The sequence below is a fragment of the Cibotium barometz genome, chromosome 42 (assembly GCF_041138505.1).
Source record: "Cibotium barometz isolate CiBa-2024 chromosome 42, ASM4113850v1, whole genome shotgun sequence".
NCBI lineage: Eukaryota > Viridiplantae > Streptophyta > Polypodiopsida > Cyatheales > Cibotiaceae > Cibotium > Cibotium barometz.
The window spans coordinates 38,805,996-38,828,349 of NC_141087.1; the positions used below are offsets into that span (position 1 = coordinate 38,805,996).

At 40.0% G+C, this 22,354-nt stretch overlaps 1 protein-coding gene across 1 annotated transcript; it reads left to right on the top strand.

The window, feature by feature from the left end:
• The first annotated feature begins 810 nt into the window (after positions 1–810).
• Positions 811–3,630, top strand: LOC147614459 (ras-related protein RABE1d-like). Its single transcript, XM_086780991.1, has 8 exons — positions 811–1,118; positions 1,225–1,297; positions 1,448–1,548; positions 1,640–1,705; positions 2,287–2,384; positions 2,515–2,577; positions 2,974–3,066; positions 3,179–3,630. The coding sequence occupies exons 1-8, from the start codon at positions 1,046–1,048 to the stop codon at positions 3,254–3,256; spliced, it is 645 nt and encodes a 214-aa protein (XP_086637117.1). The 5' UTR covers positions 811–1,045; the 3' UTR covers positions 3,257–3,630.
• Positions 3,631–22,354: the final 18,724 nt, after the last annotated feature.

Here is a 22,354-nt window from a genome sequence, read left to right on the forward strand (position 1 = left end):
TGCTTTGCCAATAGATTGGGAAGGTTAAGTAGGTGTCATGAAATACATGGATGCATGTGCTCTCTCTCTCTCTCTCTCTCTCTCTCACACACACACACACACGCACGCACGCACGCACACACACACGCACGTAGCACGCACACACACGCACACGCACACGCACACACACACATACACAAGCAAGGGCATACCCATATATGATGATGGACATACATAAGCGCACCAGTAGGTGTCACTAAATGAATAAGATGCACATGCACATGCACATGCGCACAAGCATCTCTCTCTCTCTCTCACACACACACACACACACACACACACACGCATGCACGCACGCACACACACGCACGCACGCACGCACACACACACGCACGCACACATACACAAGCAGGGGCATGCCCATATATGATGATGGACATACATAAGCACACCAGTAGGTGTCACTAAATGAATAAGATGCACATGCACATCGCACATGCACGCATGCGCATGCACATGCACATGCACAGAGGCAAGTATGCCATTGGATCTAAGGTCCATTAGAGACCTAGCTTTTCCACCTCTATTGTGCCCAGCTTCCTTACAGGTGGCCGGAAAAAGGGGGAGAAATCTCCCTTGCCCAGTCTAAAGGAGAGTAGTCTCCCTTTGCGAGCCCATCCACTTTTTCCGTGACGGCATGGTGAGTCTTTGGAAAACCATAAGCTATGTGTAAAGGTTCTAAGTGGGGGAAGGGGAAGGATGAAATGGCATCACGATGGGCTGAATTTTTCATATCATTTGCTTACCTAGCAATTGCCTAAGGTGGGCAAACAAACAAGGAAAGCCAAAGTAGTTTCCAAGGTATTTTAGCTGTCTGCCTGCCTTGCTGGCAGCTTCTACTCCTCCATGTACCTTCCTTTTGTTGTAGGGAAAGTCCACACCTTCTCTTCCCTTGTTTCAGCGTTGTCTCCTTCTGCTTGACCCCTTCTACACCATCGCAGGTTTAAAACACCTTCCCTAACCCTAACCTCCTCTCTCTGCGTTTTGCCTGCCTTTATTCCCCGCCATGGCTTCATCAGGGGCTGCCCGAGCTCGTGATCACGACTATCTCGTCAAGCTGCTGCTCATCGGCGACAGTGGTAAGTTTCATTGTACCACCTACCGTCTTCGTCGCCACAGCTTTCAGAGCTTGATCTCGCTGTCTGTCCCTCCCTCTTTTTCTCTCACTCTCTGTGTGTGGAGCAGGCGTGGGGAAAAGTTGCTTGCTTCTGCGATTCTCGGACGATACCTTCACGACGAGCTTCATCACAACGATAGGGTAGGGTTTCTGCTACCCTAGGGTTTCGAGAATCAATTTTCATCTGCCTCGTGCTAGGGTTTCTGGCCTCATTCCAAGGATTTGTGCACTTCTGCATCATTAGTAGGATTACGTCATTTTAGGGTTTATGTGGCTCTTCGCGTTTTCCAGGATCGACTTCAAGATTAGAACAATCGAGCTTGATGGTAAGCGAGTCAAGCTGCAGATTTGGGATACTGCGGGCCAAGAGCGTTTCAGAACCATTACCACAGGTGAAGCCCTTGGTCGATCTGAGCTCTCTTACTATGTTTTTCCCAGTGCCATCATGGTCGTCTAAAACGAGCTTCCACGGATTTTATACAGCTTACTACCGGGGAGCCATGGGCATCATCCTTGTTTACGACGTCACAGATGAGTCTTCCTTTAACAGTATCCTTTTGCAGCTATACAGATCTCTCTGTTTGAGAGAGAATAGATAGATTGTCATCCTGGCAACGGGATTGATTATACATAGTTGCATCAGAATTGCCAAAAAACTTCTGAATTCTAGAGGAGGGATAAGTACAGATTCGGCAAATCATCTTAAGAAAACCTGACTGGAAATTGACAATTAAGTATCATAGTTAGAGGTTAGTCCTCTCTAATCTGAGAGAAGAAGCGGCTCAGAAGCTAAGCATTCTGAGGGAACATTTTTTACATTTTCTAATCCAGTTTTGAGTATGCAGCATGGATTCTTAAAACTAGTTTTGAGTATGCAGCATGGATTCTTAAAACTAGGTTTGATCATTCTACAAAATTTTCTTGCTGCCGACTTTTCATCCATTGCTGAACTATCAAATTTTTATTATCTTGTTGAGCTTTGAAATTGGGAGTCCAAAATCGTTATATCAGCCAGCGAGAGCATTTTGACGAGTTTTAATGTTTGGCCGTTGGTAGGGTAGTGTGTTTTTTCCCCTTTTTAACAAGATGGAAACATCTCTCTTTATCGTGCCCTTGACTGATGCCTCTAGACATTCGGAACTGGATAAAGAATATCGAGCAGCATGCATCTGACAATGTCAACAAAATTTTGGTGGGCAATAAAGCTGACATGGATGAAAGCAAGAGGGTAACTTGCTTTTCTTTGGAGGAGCCTGACACGTAAAGGCTTGCAGTTTTGCGTCACGTTTCAGTATGAATGCTTTTATCATTAGTGCTATAATCAACTGATTCTTTCTCCCTTTTTTTGACTTTGTCAGGCTGTTTCGACTGCACGTGGTCAAGCTTTGGCTAATGAGTACGGATTGAATTTTTACGAGACTGTGAGTCACATGCTGTACTATTTTTGCATTTTTTCAAATACATTGGTTTTTTAACAACAATCGTCACCGTGAATCCATGATCTTGTTCCGGGCTTCTTGTTTTCTTGGACATGTTAGTCTTTAAGAAGGCTGTTATATTGGCAGGGTGAAAGTCAACCAGTCAGGAATGTTAAAGCCCTGCAGTTTGCCATGGGATGAACCATCATGCTATTTTTATTATTTTTTATACTATGTTGATATTTTTTTTATGGCTCTCTCGTCCCTGGGTTGTCTCTTACACACCATTAGAACCAATTATATATTACTAAGATGAACATGAGATTGATAAACACATCATCTGCTCTTTGTTGAGGCTCAGAGTTTTGTCCTTACATATACCACGATCATGTTTTGCAGAGTGCAAAGACAAACATGAATGTCGAGCAGGTCTTCTTTACTATTGCAAGGGATATCAAGCAAAGGCTTTCTGAGGCTGCTACAAAAACAGAGGTGAGTAAATAACTTGTGCTCTGAAACTCAAGCGGGAAGCTTGCAGCCTGTGTGGCATCTACTATTGTCAACTTAGATGTTGAGATAATGATGTCTTTGCTGGTCATGGCAGGCACCTACAATCACCATTTCGAGGCCCAATGCAGCTAATATGCCTGAAAGCACTGCGAAGTCTTCTTGCTGCTCGTGATACTCTGAGGAGTTTTCTTGGATGCATGTTGTTGTGCCATGCAAGAGTTAATTAGAGCAGCATCCCCTGGAGCTCTTTTCTGGAGAAGTGTTTCTGATGTAAAAGCCCACGAGCTCATTTCTGCTGAAGATCTAAGAGTAAACGATTGAATAGGAGGGAAGAGGTTGGCCTTGTTTGTTTCCATCTGTTCTCTCAATACACCATATTAATTGAAAATTAGGCTAGATGCTCATGATTTCAAACTCCTCAGTATTCAAATTTTTTGTAGAACTTGAAGTAGCAGGTGTTTTTTATACACTTCCTGCTGTATGTGAATAAGCTTCAACATTAATTACATGTTTAAGAGAATGGGAATGGTTAGGTTTGTTTTTGAAGCCATGCAGTCTGATTCAGCAAACTTATCTGGTAAGTAGTTAATGAAATTTTGGCTCTATACGTATTCACTGCTTTTCTAGCTTTTTGAAGGTCCTTAATACACGTATTAAGGAGTGAGATGTAGCAATAAGTGCATGCATTTTACTTCTTTGAATGGTTTGTAACATGGAGTCGAATAGAGTTTTTGTTGGTTATCTCTTACCTAATCTAACTCTTATAGTTTATTTTCAGCATGGTTTTGGGTGTAAAACATTATGTTGCTTTTACATTTAGGCAGCATCTGGAGCTGGGTTTGGAGAATGGAAATCTTTGTATTCTAAGAGCGAGTGGTGCATTCAGAAGTTATTGGACTTTTACAAGTAGTTTGTAGGATGCTGCTGCAGTTGAAATTAGAGCAGTCAAGCACAGCAGCATATCATGTCCATCTTTAGAGCTTTAATTTAGATACAGTAGGGTCATTTAAGGTATTAGCAAGCTGGCTAGGGGGTCTCGTCATATTAGCCAGGATTTTAGAGGTATGCATGAGCATATCCTTTTCTGCACTTATTATCTTCTCTAGCTTGCTATGGTGTATGGCTTGAATGGTTTGATCTTACGACTTTAGGTAAAACATGTCTATGAGTTGATGCCTGCTAGGTTGCCAGAGAGTTACTGGTGGTTATGAAACTGGGGTGATCATATTTTTCTGGAGCAAAAGGGCGAGAGTGTCGTTAGTTCAGTAGCTTTGGTGCACGTTGGAGTTATGAGATGCCTTTTGAAGAATGTTGTATCTTCTCAACAATGACCTGAGATTGGAGTGACAATTGTAATTGTTCTATATCACTAAGTGAGTACAACCCTTATGTAGTACCAAAGGTCGCCTGAAGTTTGACATCTTGTGATCTGATTAATTGTAAAGTCACAGCTGCATTTCTTCTGACACAGGAGAGTCTTCCTTAAGAACAACCAAGTCTGAAGCAGAAGGGGCCTACACTTGGGGGCGTACTAGTTGAGCTGCTTAGTACTGCAGTCTTTTTTGTCAACATAGGACCATTATTTTGCTTAATTCAGTTCAAGTGGGCCGAGTTCACGGTTTTCTTGTTCACCCATATGTCTATCCATAGTATTTGGATTTCACGAATGCCAAATGTATGCCTGTGAGGTGACTTTTTAGAATAAAATAGCTACCGGTATCTTGGATGACCATACCTTTTAGTTCATCTCACCCTCACACGCATCAACACGTGTACTTTTAACAGACCATCCTTCTCAAAACACAGAGCTGAAGATTCTATTTGATGAATAAAGCTTATGTTTTGACCGTCCCGACTAGGCTTAACGTAAAAAAGACCACAGTGCCAACTTCGATAGGTCTTTAAGTATTCAAATGGTAGAACTTGCACAGGTGGACAACTCTAAGCCATTTTTTGGGCGAAGGCCAAGCTTCAAGGGGGAAATTTGAGTGGCAGGAGGGGTGCGTTCAATGTGGTGATCGCACAGAGCAGGTAGAAGAGTGAGGAGGGGGATAAACGAGGCTTTCCCTTCGTGCACACACTCAAATGTAAACACATACGCATGCTTGACACATGAATTTGACACGACATTTGGCACCATATTTTCAACATCGACCAAGTTCTTGAGGCTTTATTTAATGCCACTTGAAGGCTTAGAAGATGATGATACCAAAGTCTTGAACCATTGTTGAGGTTTTAACCAAGGCATTATCATGTTGGCAGCTCCCTAATTGTGTGACCGCTTGAAGGCTTAGAAGATGATGATACCAGAGGCTTGAACCATTGTTGAGGTTTTAACCAAGGCATTATCATGTTGGCAGCTCCTTAATTGTGTGACCGCTTGAAGGCTTAGAAGATGATGATACCAAAGGCTTGAACCATTGTTGAGCTTTTAACCAAGGCATTATCATGTTGGCAGCTCCTTAATTGTGTGTTTCTTTGGTCTTGGAGCCTACCTTGATGAGGTCTTGCTTATCCTGCCTTAAATCCTTAAAATTCACATTTCTTTACCATTAAATCTTGCTTGGTTCTATAGAATGCACCCTCACGATTTGGTGTCCATTAGATCTTCCCCCTTGTTCCCATGTCTTCTATATAGGCTCCTTTTGCTTTGACACTCTTGGGTATGATAAGCATGTGCACATCTTGAGTGGCTTCTCTCTACATAAAACTCATGCTGGTTACTTGTAGGTATGCATGTCAACATTCTAGAAAGCACAGTGTGACCTGGGTAATGTAAGGCTTCAATGTGTTATGCCCTCGTTGATTACCTGCTCCATGTCTATGCTGCATTTAGGTGCTGCTCATTATAGTTTGAAACTCCGGAGGGAGACTCTTGTACTGTGGTGGCAGCCATGTTTGGATTGCTCAAACAATGGACCCCCAGGTATTCTGGCTCTGTTCTCAGGACTGCTGGCTCTCTTGGGATGCCTTGTCATCTGTATGGTGGGGGAAGGGTATTTTGTGACCTAAGGGGCTGCACATGCATCTATCTCGCTTTCTAGGTGCATTATGTAACTAAAGAACTTCTACTCGGTTGTCAAACTCACTCTCTAGGGTCCCACTGTACATGATGAAGTGTTGGTGTTTTGCTATATGCAGAGACAGTGTGTGTGCTTGTCAAGTTCTGTTAGAAATACATGGTTGCTAACTCCAATCTGCTATTGGAGTGCACGGTGGTGATACAGCTCTTTTGTTCTTGCAGCCAGAAAGCTCAGTTTCAGACCTTTTCTGTCCCAGTTCACCTTGTGTGTAGGTGGATTTGGCCTTGCTGCTCTCTGGAGGCGTGCGTATGTTTATGGCCATGCCACCCTTTTAAGCTGTGCCAATGGCTGATTGACGTCCGTTTCTCATACGTCACGTGATGGGGGGAGGGTGACCACGTTCCAAACTAGAGGGAATTGCCGAAATATAATTTGTTGGACTCGTCAGGCTGGTAAGTTTTGAGATGGAGAGGCACCTCCACCTTTGGTGATTCTTGCATGCTGTCATCCTGACCCTCGACCATGATACTATCAAAAAGTGTCTTCATGGCTTAGGGCAATATTCTTTCCTCGTTTATTTGTTATGTAATATCACCAAGCACAATCACCACTTCATGTGCACCCACTGTGTTTGGGTGGCGTGTGGACATGTGTACATTAAGTGCAAGTTTTGGTTTAGGTTCGAGATGTGCACTGAGGATTTTGTGAGCCAGTTGCCATCAGGGTAGTTCAGGTAGTGGGAAGTCCCAAATATTTAGTCCTGTGTGCAATTGTCCGGGCAACTTAACATGCCAAGTGCCGGATGCCGGGCATATTTAGCAGGCTACATGCAGACTGAGCAGGGGCTGGACAGGTTTGCACTGACTGGGCAACAAGTGGGACAGGTGAATGAGGTCAGGCAGCCAGTCGGGCAGCGGCAGCAGCCACAGTCGGTCGGGCAGCAACAGTCGGTCGGGCAGCAGGTTTGGCTGGCTGGCCAGAATGCGAAGGGTAAAACTGCTCTTTAAAAAAGCCCTTCCTCTTCCCACTTGAATCATCCAAAATTGTGCAAAATCTGCAAATCTGCCAATCCAGAATCTGTGTTCAAGCCTCCTGAGCATCATAGGAGCTGCGAATCAACAATGCAAATCAGCCTACAATTGAATCACCCTGCTCTGATTTCTGCTATTGAGGTCGTGGCTTGTGTTAGTATTCTAGATCTCCATAGTTCAGAAGGTAACCTGTTTGTGCATAGATCTGTAGCTCCCAGTCAGTTAAGAAAATAAGTCTTTGTTCATCACACGTCAGGTCGAATTGATTATACTCATTTCCACTTTTCTAATATGCCAAAATGGAGAGACTGGTAGTGGGTGGGTAGGACCCAATACTAGACAAATGCACCATCCTCTCTCTCTCTCTCTCTCTCTCTTCCCCTCTTCAAAGCAAATTCAAGTAATGCACTAAAAAACATGATTACATTCAGTTAGTATGCTAGTGGGTTCGATCCCTCAACTCTTTATTCTTGGTTACACTGGTGTGGGACCTTTTTTCTTTTTGGTAGTCCAGAGGTTCGTCGATGGTTAAATGTCATGCTGGTGGCATGCCACTTCATCAATGGAGCTTTGGTTGTGTAACAATACAGACTCTTAGACATCGATCATGTGGAGGATGAGTATTAGGTTTAGTGATAGAACTCACAACCTATGCTCAAATTTGCAAACAAGCTCACCTATTTGGTCTTACAATTGTAAAAGTGGGACTTGGAGAAGGAGGCCCTTTTTTTTTTTTTTGCAAGGATTCGACCATAATTTCTATTGTTACATTCATAGTTTCTATCCCTAGACATGCCCAAAGTATATGAAAATCATGCATAACAATTGGAAACTGCAAACAACACTTTCCACATCTAAGCCACATCAAACAGTCTAGTGGCAATAAAGGCAGTCTCAGATCTAGTCATAGGCTCCAAGAACTTCTCTAGCATTGGCAATCAGCTCACAGAGGCCAAGCCACAGCCCAAAAGCCCCTCCACGGCATTCAGTTTATTAAAATTTTAAATTAACGACAATTGACATTTTTTCTTAGATTACCAATAAGCCTTGATAACAATGTTAACAATTTAAAATAAAATATCAGATTTTGTGGAGAGAGAGAGAGAGAGAGAGAGAGAGAGAGAGAGAGAGAGCATGGGGCTTGAGATGAGATGGTGTTCAAAACAGAAACGGGCTTTCATATGATTAACTCATAACAGTGCATGAAATTTTAACTCAGTAATAGAATAAAATAATAGATAAATGAAAAAGGGCTTACACTTTGGGCTAATTGGGTGGCTCCATTCTGTTCAGGGAAGCTTGTTGATTTATCAAGAGGTTTTAATCAATCTCTCCTACACAAGAGAACAAGCACTTCACAACTTGTATTTGCCAATTTGGTCAGTGTCTTGTATATGCTGATTTTGTGAAGCAAGCAAGCAAGGGGCTGATTCAAATCAGTGCAAGTTTAGGGATAAAGGGCTGAAACTTGAACAAGTAACATGCCTGATTTAGGGTTTCAAATCAGCTCAAGATTAGGGCTGAAACATGATTGAAATTATTTGCAAATGCAACAACATTAAGGAGCCTGTTAGAGTTGGCGTAGAAAGGAGATTCTTGTGAATTCCTCAAACAAAAAGTACATTTTGAAGATAATAGTGAAATTGCTGAAGTTGGATCATCGCCATTGAGGTAGGATGGTTGAGAATGATTTGACTTTTGGAATCACGATCAGACAAAGTATATAGAATCACTGAAAAAATGGAATCACTAAAATGTAGAATCAACCAAAAAGTGGAATCGTCGAAAAAGTAGAATCAACGAAAAAGTGGAATTGGTTGATCGATTGAGTGAAATTGGTTGATTTGACCAGTTGCACTGATCGATCAAAGAAACAATAAACGATTGCAGAATCAAAATGATTATACCCAAAAATGATTCGAGATGAAAATGATCCAAGAAACGATTCTATTCCCACGTGTCAACAACAATAATGGTGAAATGGTGGAAAAGTGGGATCGGACCATTTTGACAAAATGGTCCGATTATTGTGAGAGCGAAAATGAGTCGACTACAACAACAATTGTTGATGAATCGTTTGGTGAATGAGTTGAATCCTGAATCCCTTGTACAAATCACTTAGTAGAAGAGTTGATTCAAGATGAGGAAGCCTCCTTCACTGTTCACAGAGAGAAATTTCAATGGAAGCTTCAATGAAATAAGTTGTAGAAAGCTTGAACATAAGCTATGGAAAGCTTAAACAGTGTTGGGAAAAAAAAGCATGAGAAAGCAAGCTATGGAAAAGCTTTGCTCTAATACCACTGTTGGCTCATGCAAAATGGAGAGCTAGATTCACACACACAATGCTCAAAGGTAACACAAGTTTGTAGAGTGTGAGGGAGAATGGCAAGCTCTCTATATAAGTAAAAAGAGAAAGTACAAATGAACAGTGACCCTAAACTATGAATAAAGTTGCTTACCCTAAGGTTCCGCTCACACATGGATGGCCATGGGGAAACCCAATGGGACAAAAGTGCCCATGGCATAAGTGCATGACCTCACGGTGTAGTACTACCAAATATCTAACAATCATCATTAGAAAGGGTGGCATGTTAACCACTATGTCAGTTTACATGGTTTCACTTGCTCATCGTAAGGTGCTTTGCCATCTTACCCACATATATTGAAAGCCTACACTTTGTAAGACAACATTAGACATTATGAAGTAGCCTTACCCTATGTGTAATGCCAAATAGTGAAGTTACATAGTTTATATATATACTTGCTTAATGCTAGAAATAGTAGCCTTGGACCATTTTTAAGTTATTACCTACCAAGTGTGAACATTGGCCATTTGTATATAAGACAATTTAACATTAAGAAATACATTCATTCTCTTGTAAATAGAATACTTGTGAGCTCTCCTTCTCCTCCCTACCCTCTTGCTTATATTTTTGCTTGCTAGATAGGTTTGATTGCAAAGGATTTGTGTGAGCTTCTTCTCTCTATCCACTTCTTACATGATTGATCCACAATGTAGGCAACTTTCTTCTCATATCCATCAAGGTGATTGAAGCTCCACCATATCCATGGAAGCATTCTGGCATGACAACACATGAGGGACAAGCTAGTGCACCCACAAGGAAAGTTACATTTGTGGCTCTATGGTAAAGCAATAGACACAACACTTATTTCAGCAAAGCATAAGGTAAGCTCTTATCTTAAACACGAGTCAACAGATGTGGAAAAATGGGCACGAGTCTTAAACATGAGTCAACAGACGTGGATCAAGGGTGTGATCCCTATAGATGTGACATGAGACTATTTATAGGATCAATAGACGTGGACAGCCGGGCACGAGTCTTAAACATGAGTCAACAGACGTGGATCAAGGACGTGATCCCTATAGATGTGACAAGTGACTATTTAAAAAACATTAGGGTTCAAAAAACTAAAAAAACTCAAACAAGAAAAATAATATTTTCCTTTTGCAACTTAGGCAGAATACACATGTGAATCTATTTAGACCTATGCACCATAAACCAATTCACCAAACATAAATTGCATTCTTATTGGAAACATCAATCCAGTGGATTGAGTGCATCAAACCATATGTTTCCAAGATTGATTCACCAAAGAAAAATTCTTCATTCTTGATTAATTATTGGAAACGTCAATCTAGTGGATTGTAGTGCATCAAACCATACCTTTCCAAACCCACCTAACCTTCAGTCCCATCCAACAAAGTTGAGAAGAATGTGTGGGAGTGGGTAAGCTTGAGCTCCTTGCAAGATTTTTTCTTCACACACACACACACACACACACACACACAAAGGAATAGACGCACAAAGGAGAGAGATGGATGGATGAATTTTTCACTATGTTCTTCACTTCTTTACAACCATAACATGAAGATACGAGTGCATACTATAAGGTAAAGTACTCTACTACTAAAACACACAAGGTCTATAGTGTGAACCCAACTATATGAACTCGAATATAAAATACAAGGTCCATAGTGTGAACCTAAATAAAACATAAGGTCCATACTGTGAACTCAACTAAAACATACAAGGTCCATACTGTGAACTTGACTAATATAGTGTCCATAGTGTGAACCCAAATATATGAGAGCTGGGTGCTATAACTACACCATAACTCTAGTAAACCAAAGTAGCTATCATATAAAACCACTGGTGGTTGCATATCATAATCTCACCAACCACCCATGCCACTTGTGTAAGTGTAGAACAGTCATCCAAGTGTATCATCCATATTTGCACTAGTTGAGCTCGATATCTCAACACTCCCCTTCAAGCTCAATTACATACCCTGCACTCGTATGCTTCTTCTAAACTTGCAAAGCTTATTTGTACCCAATACCTTTGTGAAGATGTCATCCATTTGATCGTCTATACTGATATACAACCTTCTCCCTCACAAAATAATAATGCACCTCAATGTGCTTCATCATAGCATGATATAACGGGTTAGTAGCCAGGTATATGATGCTCATTTTGTCACAATAAATGACAATTGCCTATCCATGGGCTCACCCTATCTACAAGTAGCTTTTGCAAACAAGCTACCTCATCACCATAGCAATGCCCTTGTACTTAGCCTTTTTACTTGACAAAGTAACCTTTGGTTGCTTCTCACTCCTCTAGCTAACAACAAAACTCCAAAAAGAGAACATAAAGTTGGCTAGTAGAGCTCCTACATGAGACACTACCATCCCAGTTTGCATTTGTATACCCATGTAGTTGTACTTGTATCCTAGCCTCACTCCATAACGTATTGTGGACTTAATCCTCGTAGCCACATCTAAATGTGGCTTCCTTAAGACCTGCATAAACTAACTCACCAATCTAACCAAATAGCTCAAGTTTGGTTTGGTAATAGTCATGTAAATCAAGTCAGGCCTAGTAATATTCATATAAATAAAATGATCTATTATGTGCCTATACATACGGGTCCTCCAAGAGACCACCTATATCCTCGTGTTCTACTTCAATGGCACTGAGACTTGCACCATTTCATCCCATACTTAGATTACATGTCTAATGCATATTCTCTCTGCAAAAGCCAAATCCCATCATGTGATCTAATCACATGTATACCCAGGAAATATTGCAACTCACTTAAATCTTTCATTTCGAACTTCTTCTTAAAAAGCACCTTCACCTCATGAATGTCATCATCACTTTCACCTTTGATAATCAAGTCATCAACATAGATAACCACCTTCATAATCCCCCTATCAGTCTTTATCACATACAATGAGAAATCAACATTTGCTATCTGAAATCTAATAGTGACAAGATACATCCCTATCTTATATGATTACTTCAAGCCATACAACATGTGAAATCTTGCTAAATTTTCAACACTTGTAGTACCACCACATGACATATCCGAATGTTTAACATTCTAGTAGTACCACATGACATATCATAATGGATAACATTCTACCTACCTCAACCTACATGAGCAAGCCCTCATAATGGACCCATTGCTAGAGGACTCTCTTGGTCCACTACGTGCCTCTGTAATTGCTACTCAATATTTAAGGCACCCATTTGATTCTTTACTTCAACCTCTATAGAGTCTACTCATCTCATCAAACACAATATCCTTGCTCACTCACGTATCATGCCTAGTGGGATTATAACATCTATAAACTTTCTACTTAATTGAATAACCAATAAATATATTGTGAGACCCCTGCTCCCTCCGTGCACCGGAATCCGGGGAGCTAGCAGCGGAAGTAGCAACCTTATGCGCAGGGCAGAGTTTCCCACTCGGGGCCTCGCCCACGAATGTCTGAACAAGAGACTAATCCCTCGGTTCATCCAAAACCGAACCCGGGAAAAACTTTCCTCGCCCAGAAAGCATAGGCGATTCCTCCAGGAGAATTAGTCTAACGTAGTCAAGGGCCTTAACTTTCCTTTTTCATTCTGACCGAACCCGCGGATCACATGGCTGGATCAAGGGAGGAACTTACACTTGGATCATAGAGACCAACGCTTTTTTCCTCGTCAAAGAGGCACAGCCGTTGATTCTTCTCCATAGAACAAGGATTATCCGTGTACTTCAACTATCGTAACTTGAACAGAATTGAATTTTAATTATAGGGATCCATCAGTCCAGCCTAACCCCATCCAGTCCCATGGGTTAGCTAACTGCCCAACCACTGTATTGATAGGATCCATTATGAAAATTTGGTTATGTTGTGTCTCCTGGGTACGAGGGGAAAGAGTTCCCAGGCCCCCTAGCCGGCACTCATGCAAAATACAATTTTGACACGCCACTTACGCACCCAATATGAAATTGCCTTTTACAGATTCAGCTGTCTTTAAAGCAGACTTGAAATGAAGCCATAGTATTTCGAATCATAATCCTCCAAAATATCCAGTTCCAATTTCTAACTTTTTCACTTTCCAACCATAAAATCCAGTCATTCCTTCCTCAGTGTACCTATGGCATCATCAGCAACCAGAACGCTCACCACGTGCTCACTTAGGGGCCTTTTCAATAGTTCCTAGCCCATAGTACCTAGGAGTTTAATCACATAAAAACCATATGGACTTTCAGTTGGAGATCAGCAAGATCAACCAACAATATCCATGTAAAAGAGCCATGAACTCATTCGTTGAAGACCAACAAGGTCAATCAACCAGATCCATGCCCGTGTTCAGAAAACAGCTCCAACTCATTTTCTTCCTAGACGCACGCATGGGCATCCTGGGTGACCCAGAGCCCGAGCACCAAATGGTCAGCACCCTCTAGGTTTCTTTTAGCAGGTAACCTAGCGCTTCACTCATAGGCCGGTTCCTTGGTCCCTCATCCACCGTACCTAAAGCTCACCATTTTAATCGAACCGAGGCTGGTCATCAAGACCTCAGGTGACCTTGCCACGCGAGACGTCCTTCATTGACTCTTCGTCAGCTGTTGCAACTTTTGCACTTAGGTCCGCACGACCTCATTAACAAGATGGGCAAAATGCTTCCCCCAACATTCTTGACATAAAACAATCTTTAAAAAACAGGTTTCACCTACAAATACAGTTCCAAACAGAATTCCCATCTTTTCTCATCATCCCACATCCTTTCACATTATTCCTCATCATATCTCATCATTCCACATCGTTTCTCATTATCCCACATTTTCTACATTAACTCACTTCCAATCACATCATTCCTATATCAACTCACATCCATTCACATCCATTCACACCATTCCTACATCCACTCACATGCCATTCTCACGGCTCAAAACTCCTCTTTTTGCATAAAATTTACTACGCATAAATCCATTCCTGTATTTTCTAAGAAAATTATAGTACTCAAAATTCCGCTTTTGATAAATAAATAAGAATACTCATATTTTGAAATATGCCAAAAATTTCTCTTTTCTCTATGTAATTCTAAAATAACCATTCCTCATTTCTAAAAATGTTAACATAACCCTGTTTTAATTTAGAATGAGTTAATATGATATTTCTTACTCATAATCAAGCTAAAAAGAATTAACCATCATTTTTACTAGATTAAAAATCATGAAAATATCTAATCTCTTTCTCTAGCTTATCAAGTCGAGTTTTGATTAAAATAAAGAGATTATCATTGAGAATCATCCTTCTAACAAGGATCTAATCATAAAGATGATTAATCTTTCCAAAAGAGAGATTTTCTTAAAGAAAACATTATAATTAAGCATAAAGACTAGCATTAATCTAATTAAACATTATGAATCATTGAAAAACTTGATTTCAAGAGAAAACCATTCCATTGAAAGCTTCTCAAGCTTTAGAGGGGTTGAGAAGAAGAAAATCATTGAGGGGAATAGAAAAAACCATTAAATTAGGGTTTACCTTTGATTTTGGCTTGATTCTTTGGATAGAAGTGAAGCCCACAAGCAAGTCCTTGGGCACCAAGAGGGGGAGGGTAATCTTCAAGAGAGGATGGAGAATAGAGAAGCTCCAAAGCTCTCAAAAAAGAAGAGGCAAAATAGAGGGATAATAGAAATTACACTAAAAATGAAGATAATACTGGCATGTAATTACTCAAAGATGAAAATACAAAGGAATGAGGGTCTATTTATAGATGAGGGAGGCCACTAACCACGTCCAATTGGGTTCTAGAGGCTTCCAGCTTCAGTTTGACTGAATTTGGACAAGATTTGGATCAGTTTGGCTTCCTTTTTGATCTAGTTTGCACCAGGAGAGATGAAATATCTTGATTTTTTTGAATTAAAAATATCAAGCAATGATGATAAAAAAGGTGCCTACTTGATGGGGCTCTCCCTCCTTGCTAAGGTGTCAAAAATTCATCATTTTACTTAAAATATCCTAATTTTTAACTAATAGACCTAGTACTCAGTCAACTCTTCATCTTATGGAGCATTTACTTATTTTTGGGGTATTTTATTTTATTCTTTGCATTTTTCTCATCCCAACACTTGGATTAATCCAATTGGCTCTTTGGAACGTTATTTGGACATTAATCCAAATTTTTTTGAAAATGTGGACCCTTAGGCTAAGGTCTCTAATACACATATTTAATTAATTCCTAATGCACATTGGAAAATTCATTTTGAACTTCTGTTTCAGGGAAACTTACCTTAGATATTAGGGAAATTTTTGTATCCAAAGATATCTCAATTTTGAATTACCTCTTTCTAGACATTTTCTCTCTCAAGGCCAAAACAGGGTAAAACAAGATCTTTTTCCATTTTTGAAGGGGGGATGATTACAAGAGAGTGAAGGGGCGGTTCTTACACCTTTACATCTCAAAAGCTAGAGGGAGGAATCTTACATATATAGTTTTTTACCTTGGGATCCAGCCTACTTCTCACATCATCTAGTACATGACAAATGCACCTAAACACTTTCAAGTGTACCAAATCTAGTTTTCTATGAGTAAACTTTTATTCGAGTGTGATGCCATCATGAACTACTGCAAGTGGGTGTCAGGTTCATGATACAAAGTACAGTTTCTACTGTTTCAACCCAAAAATAACGTGGCACCCCTTTCTCATTTATTCAATATACATATTTTTCCTTTCTATAGCACTATTTGCCTGCGAGGTGTACTTGCATGTAAACTGCCTCTTTATCCTATTTCTCTCTCAAATAGTTATCATTGAATTCATTGGAGAAATATTCTCCCCCACACCATCTGACACCTTAAGCATTTTATGTGCATGCCTTTTTCTTTCTCTACCAAATATTTGAAGCTCTGAAAGTAAGTGAAGCGCACATACTTTGTGCATTATATCCACTTTAAACTTTGGCAAACTTGTAACAATAATTTGGGTGCCTACATATTCTTCAATTGTTGAATATGGACATATCCTTTTATGCTAGATATCAATGTCTACAATCACACCTCTACCATGTGCAAACATTGCAACCTTCACTTCAAGAATGCTTACATCCAATATAAACATGTTGGCAACTTTGTTTCCCTTTACAAGTGGCACTGGTTATTAAAATATTATACATATAACATTCATGAGAGTTAAACCTCACACTTATAGACCCTGCTCAACAAAAACCACATTATTTGTTATGTTTGACACCTGAAGCACATCAGCAAGATACTTTATTTCTCCACCCTACATAGATAAAGGGACTTGCCCAACATAAACCAAGTTCTTTGTTATGTTTAGCACATGAAGCACATCATCAAGATACTTCATTTTTTCATCTAGACAAAGCGACTTTCCCAACATGTGCAATAGGGTACGTTTCATCATCACCTATTTCTACATAGCCTCATTTTCCCAAATCCCTAAATTCTTTGAACCACTTACCATGGTTGGTCATGTGGTTAGAGGCACCCGAATCAACATACCATACATATCCTGAATTTGGTGCATTTACAATCATGGAACTAAGCATATGCAGCATCATAAAAGGTTCCTCACTTTATCTTGAGCTTGCCTGACAATGCATAGTTCCCTTGTTGATGTGATTTTTGACTTTTTATGTCTTCTGCTTTTTATAGAAGTTCTTCAATATATGGCCTCGTTTGCCACAATACTAGCACTCTATGCTAGTCCCACTCTGATTTCTTTGCCATCCACCTCGGTCTCTCTAGCTCCCCTTGCCTCTAAAGTGGCATCTTCCTCTTGTTTGTGAATCGGAATCCTTTTGTTGTTGTCCATGAATCCTGTTTCTATATTAGCTTGCACCTTGACCTCTAGATGAAGATCTGCCTCTACCTCTCTCTATGTCTATATAGAAGGCACGCTCTTGCATATTACTAGAGGATGATTTATTCTTACATTCATCTCCTCTCCCTGATCATAAGGACTATAAGGTCTTGAAGGTTTGGGATTTTTTTTGACTTTGGATAGATGTCTGAAACTGATCGTGGTTTTTTTTTGAAGCCTAGTCACAATGTGGCTGACACCAAGTCATCATTGGAAGAAAAAACCATTCTAAATAAAATGCTCTCTCAAACTAACAAAAATAGGGGTTATCCCAACCAAGCCAGAGTCGCTCTTAAGAGAGTTAATAGTCAGATTGAATCTTAGCAATGAAAATTGATTCACATGGTTGATTTTTCTCAAAGAATCTGAATAAAATATTCTCTCAAACTAATAAAAATAGGGGTTATCCCAACAACTACAATATCCCAAAGTTGCTCTTAAGCGAGTTTAAATATAGTCAGATTGAATCTTAGAAATGAAAACTGATTCATATGGCTGATTTTTCTCAAAGCATCTTCCACCTTACGACCTTTTTTGATAACGATCTCAAAATTAGACTCTTGCATAATCTTTGATAACCGATGAGTCTTTCTCCCCCTGAACTCTAGAGAGTTGAAAACGTATTTCAAGATGAGCTATCCACATAAACAACAAAACTAGAGCCACACAAATAATGTCTCTGCTTTTTAGAAGGATGAATCACATCATAAAGATCTTTTTCATGTGTTGGCCAATCAATTTATGGTTTAGTCAACTTTTTACTTTCAAAAGCAACTAGCCTACTATCCTAGAATAGTGTTTCTCTGATAGCATAATCACTTGAATCCATTTCAATCACAAAAGGTTTACTTGAATCTATAATTTGGAGTATAGAAGCTTTTATAGCCTCATGTTCAACTCATTGAAACATTTTTCTAGCTCTTTAGTCCATTCCATAAGCTTGTACTTATTTTACTTTCCTTTAGAAATATTTAAAAGAGGTAAAACAATCCTTATTCATAACTCCAAATGAATGTCTAGAAGAATTTTACAATCCTAAAAAGGATTCGACCTGGGTAAGCTCCTGGACCTACAGAGATTCTTTGTGCCACCCAATGTCTTTGTGAAGATGTTAGTTGCCTAATCCTTTGTCCTGACATATACCAAATCCACATCACCTGCTAAAACCTACTCCCTCATAAAGTGATAATGGTGATAGTGCACCTCAATGTCCTAGCATGATACACTAGCTGCTAATGTTATTAGAATAAATGATAATAGCCCTACCCATGGGATCTCCCATATCTATATACCCATCTTATCTCAACCTATCCACCATTAGAGACGCTTGTAGACCTAAATATAGGTCGAGATATGATGGTTTATATATACCCGTCATATCTTAACCTATCAAACTGGAGACCCTCATATACTTGAATCACTGTCAGGTGTTCTCAACACTAGTTTAGCTCTTTTTTACACCAGGTGTAACAATAACTGAGATCCCAAACTCCTCCTGAAGGCTCTATTGTACGCTATTATCCCCATCAACAAATGAATGACATGCTAAAACATCAGACATTATGAAAGATCGATCCACCTTCTCTTTACCCTTTCATGATACATGTGAATTTGTTAAATTTTTAGCATTTGTAGTACCATCAAATGATGTGTTCAAATTCCTAGGATGTTGCCTCAACCTTTGTGACCAAGGTCCAATAATATACCCAATACTAGAGGACTATTTGTGATTGGTGCTCTCCATTTGCTATAGCCACATTGTTGTTTACATCAGTCCCTATGGAATCCTTCATTGGAGTGTACAACATCAACCTTTATGGAATCCTTCACTGGTGCATAGCTGCTACTTATCTTATCAAACACAACATCCCTACTCACTCTCACCTCTATGGAATCCTTCACTGTGGTGCATACAAGCTACTTATCTTATCAAAACACAACATCCCTACTCACTCCATCTCACACCTAGTGGGATTATAGCATCTATAACCTTTCTGCTCAAGGAAATATCCAATAACGATGTATTTTTCTACCTTGGGATCCAATTTTCTTCTCATCTCATTTGGTACATGTACATATACAATGCACCCAAACACTTTCAGGAGTGCTAAATTTGGTTTCCTACCCCAGTAAATTTTTGTTCAGGTGTCATGCCATGAATTGCTACAATGGGGGTTCTATTCATAATATAAATTGCATTCGCTGACTGCTACTTTTCGGCCTAAAAATAATGAGGCATTCCTTTCTCATGCATTAATGCATGTGCAACTTTTTTAATATGCACGTTATTCCTTTTTTAAACCCTATTTTGCTATGGGGTGTACCTACATGTAAACTGCCTCTCATTATCCTATGCTCTCTTAGATAATCACTGAATTCATTGGAGAAATATTCTCCCCCACTTTTTTGATACAGGGTGTATCTACATGTAAACTTCCTCTTCATCATGTGATCTCTTAAATAATTACTTAATCCATGGGAGAAATATTCTCTCCCATCATCTGATCTTAGGCATTTTATGTGCATGCCTTTGTCTTTCTTAACCATAACTTTGAAGCTCTGAATGTGCATAACCACTTCATTTTTCTCTTTCATGAAGAATACATAAACCTTCCTAGAGATCATATTAATGAAAGAGACATAAAGTGGCATCCTTTGATTGTTGATAATGTCTTTGTTGGTACCCAAACATCAGGATGCGCCGAATTCCTCAGGACATACGATAGGAATACAAAGAGGGGAACAATAACAAAGCTAGATGGATCTACAGAATAGGTACTCATCATCAAGGGGATGATATGAGAGGCACTATAATTGCCCCCCCATCCATCTAGTCACATGTTCATCCCATAGATCAAATGCTAATGGAGGACATGCTAAAGAAGATTGCATATAATTCAAATGGGGCTGAATATAAAAACATCAAGGAATCCTAAAGCCTCAATTGATGTTCAAAGTGCTCATGTAGATTACACCCTTTGAGCCAACAAGAAGAATCTTTCCAGAGCCCTACCTAAGCATGGACTCCAGGAGAGGCAAACATATGTGCCATATCCTCTATGAGCCCCAATGCCTGACTTAGTGGAGCTGCTACCAATGGGAGGTGGAGGCACATTGTGGAAAAATGTGGCAAGGCAGAGAAAATTGGCAAACCCACACTTGGCCGACCTACTAGAAATTTGCATCATAATATTTATGATAAGTTATTTTTTCTGCAAGTGGCACAAGCAACATCTATACGGGGTGGATACATAGCAATAGTTACAGATAATACCAACCCCCGCCTCATGGACTTTGGAATACAACTTGATTGGAGAAAGGAGTATCTCAGAGTGCCAAAGTACAGCCTTTAGTACCAATGCTCCCCGGCCAAAATAAAGAGTAGATCCTCTATATGTGCCAATCAAAAGGCGGCTCACTCCTTTATAGTGCCACGAGGTAAAGCAATGTGATTCCCACATTTGCTATAACTTCCCTCAATTCTCGCCATCAATATTTTAGGGTTTTACCAGTAAGAAATCAGATGATGATGTGGATAAGAGCATGGCGCAGAATACCAGATCCTGACATAGTGGTTGCCGTCAAATTTTTTAAGTTGATCATATTTCTTATCGATCAACTAAAGGAAAGGTATGATGGATATGAGGCATAATAGTTATGCTTCGACATGAACAAAGGTCCGAATGAGTGCGGAATGATGCTTTATTATCATCGGCTTAGGTGTCTACCTCGTTACATACATGTCACAGTTGAAGACATGGTAGACATCGGGTTCTGGACATCACACTCAGCATTCCGAAGAACCCCACAAAAGCTTCAATCATATCGCAAATTCTATCGACATGAGTTCGACGACCAGGTCTTTTGACCTAGGTAAAGGTTCTAAGGATAGAACCTACATCCGGTAGGGGGGATGTTAATCCCATTTTGGATTAACAAAGATGCTCCTCTATTTGAGGACATTGATAAGTGTTATGTAACGGCACTATAAAGGTTGTACATTATGAGATAGTGGCCAGCCAAGGCTTTAGTTAGTAAGGTTTGGGCACCCAAGTATGAATAAGGGCCAGTTGTATAAAAGGCATTTTCTCATAATGGAAACACACAATCCCCCTTTGTGCTATGAGAGGTCTTGCTTTGTCTTGTGTGTGTGTGTGTGTGTGTGAGAGAGAGAGAGAGAGAGAGAGAGAGAGAGAGAGAGAGAGAGAGTGTACTCTAGTGCATGTTCCTCTTCTATGCATGTGTGTGGGAGAGTGAGAGGAAGATTGCCTTGCATTGTGGTGTGAGAGACTTTGTGGTAATAGCGTGGAGGTGGAGATTGGAGGAGTGGAGCTTCCAAATGCAAGCTTGGAGAGCCTCAAGGGACGTGCAATTGAAGCATTCGTAAGTACCCAACGATAGTTGTTGTCTATTGCTTCTTCCCAACTATGGATATGTGGAGTTCCCTCTTGGGAGGTGCGGTAGCCCATAACAATGGCATGTTCCGAAAGTGATCTTCTTTTGGTATAAAGAGTCTTCACCCAAAGACTTCTCTTCTATGATTAACATAGAAGAGAAGAGTCTTTACTCAAAGACTTCTCTTCTATGATTCACATAGACACCAAATTCTGAAAGTTGGGAACATTCTCTCTTATAGAATTAGAGGTCTTGAATGGCTTGTATTCTTTGCCAAGCCTATTCAAACACATGCTCACCAATTCATTGTCTTCCACTAAGACATTAATAGATCTAAGGGATTCAACAATTCCCTCGATCTTCAATGCATACTCATTGATAGACATGTTCTTCTCCATTATATGTAGCTTCTATTTTAGCTACAACTTCTTTGCCTTTGTATTTGTTTGGAACATATTTACCAGGTTTTGCCATGCAACTGCAGGAGTGTTGGCATCTTCTATATGCCCTATCATAGTGTCCATTATATGTAGCTCCTGTTTTAGTTGCAACTTCTTTGCCTTTGTTACCAGGTTTTGCCATGCAATTGCAGGAGTGTTGGCGGCTTCTATATGCCCTATCATA

Excerpts from the sequence above, each read along its gene's own strand:
- LOC147614459 (XM_086780991.1), top strand. The coding sequence starts at position 1,046 with ATGGCTTCATCAGGGGCTGCCCGAGCTCGTGATCACGACTATCTCGTC. Across the intron at positions 1,706-2,286 it reads AGATGAGTCTTCCTTTAACA|ACATTCGGAACTGGATAAAG; the intron begins GTATCCTTTTGC and ends TGATGCCTCTAG. Across the intron at positions 2,578-2,973 it reads GATTGAATTTTTACGAGACT|AGTGCAAAGACAAACATGAA; the intron begins GTGAGTCACATG and ends CATGTTTTGCAG.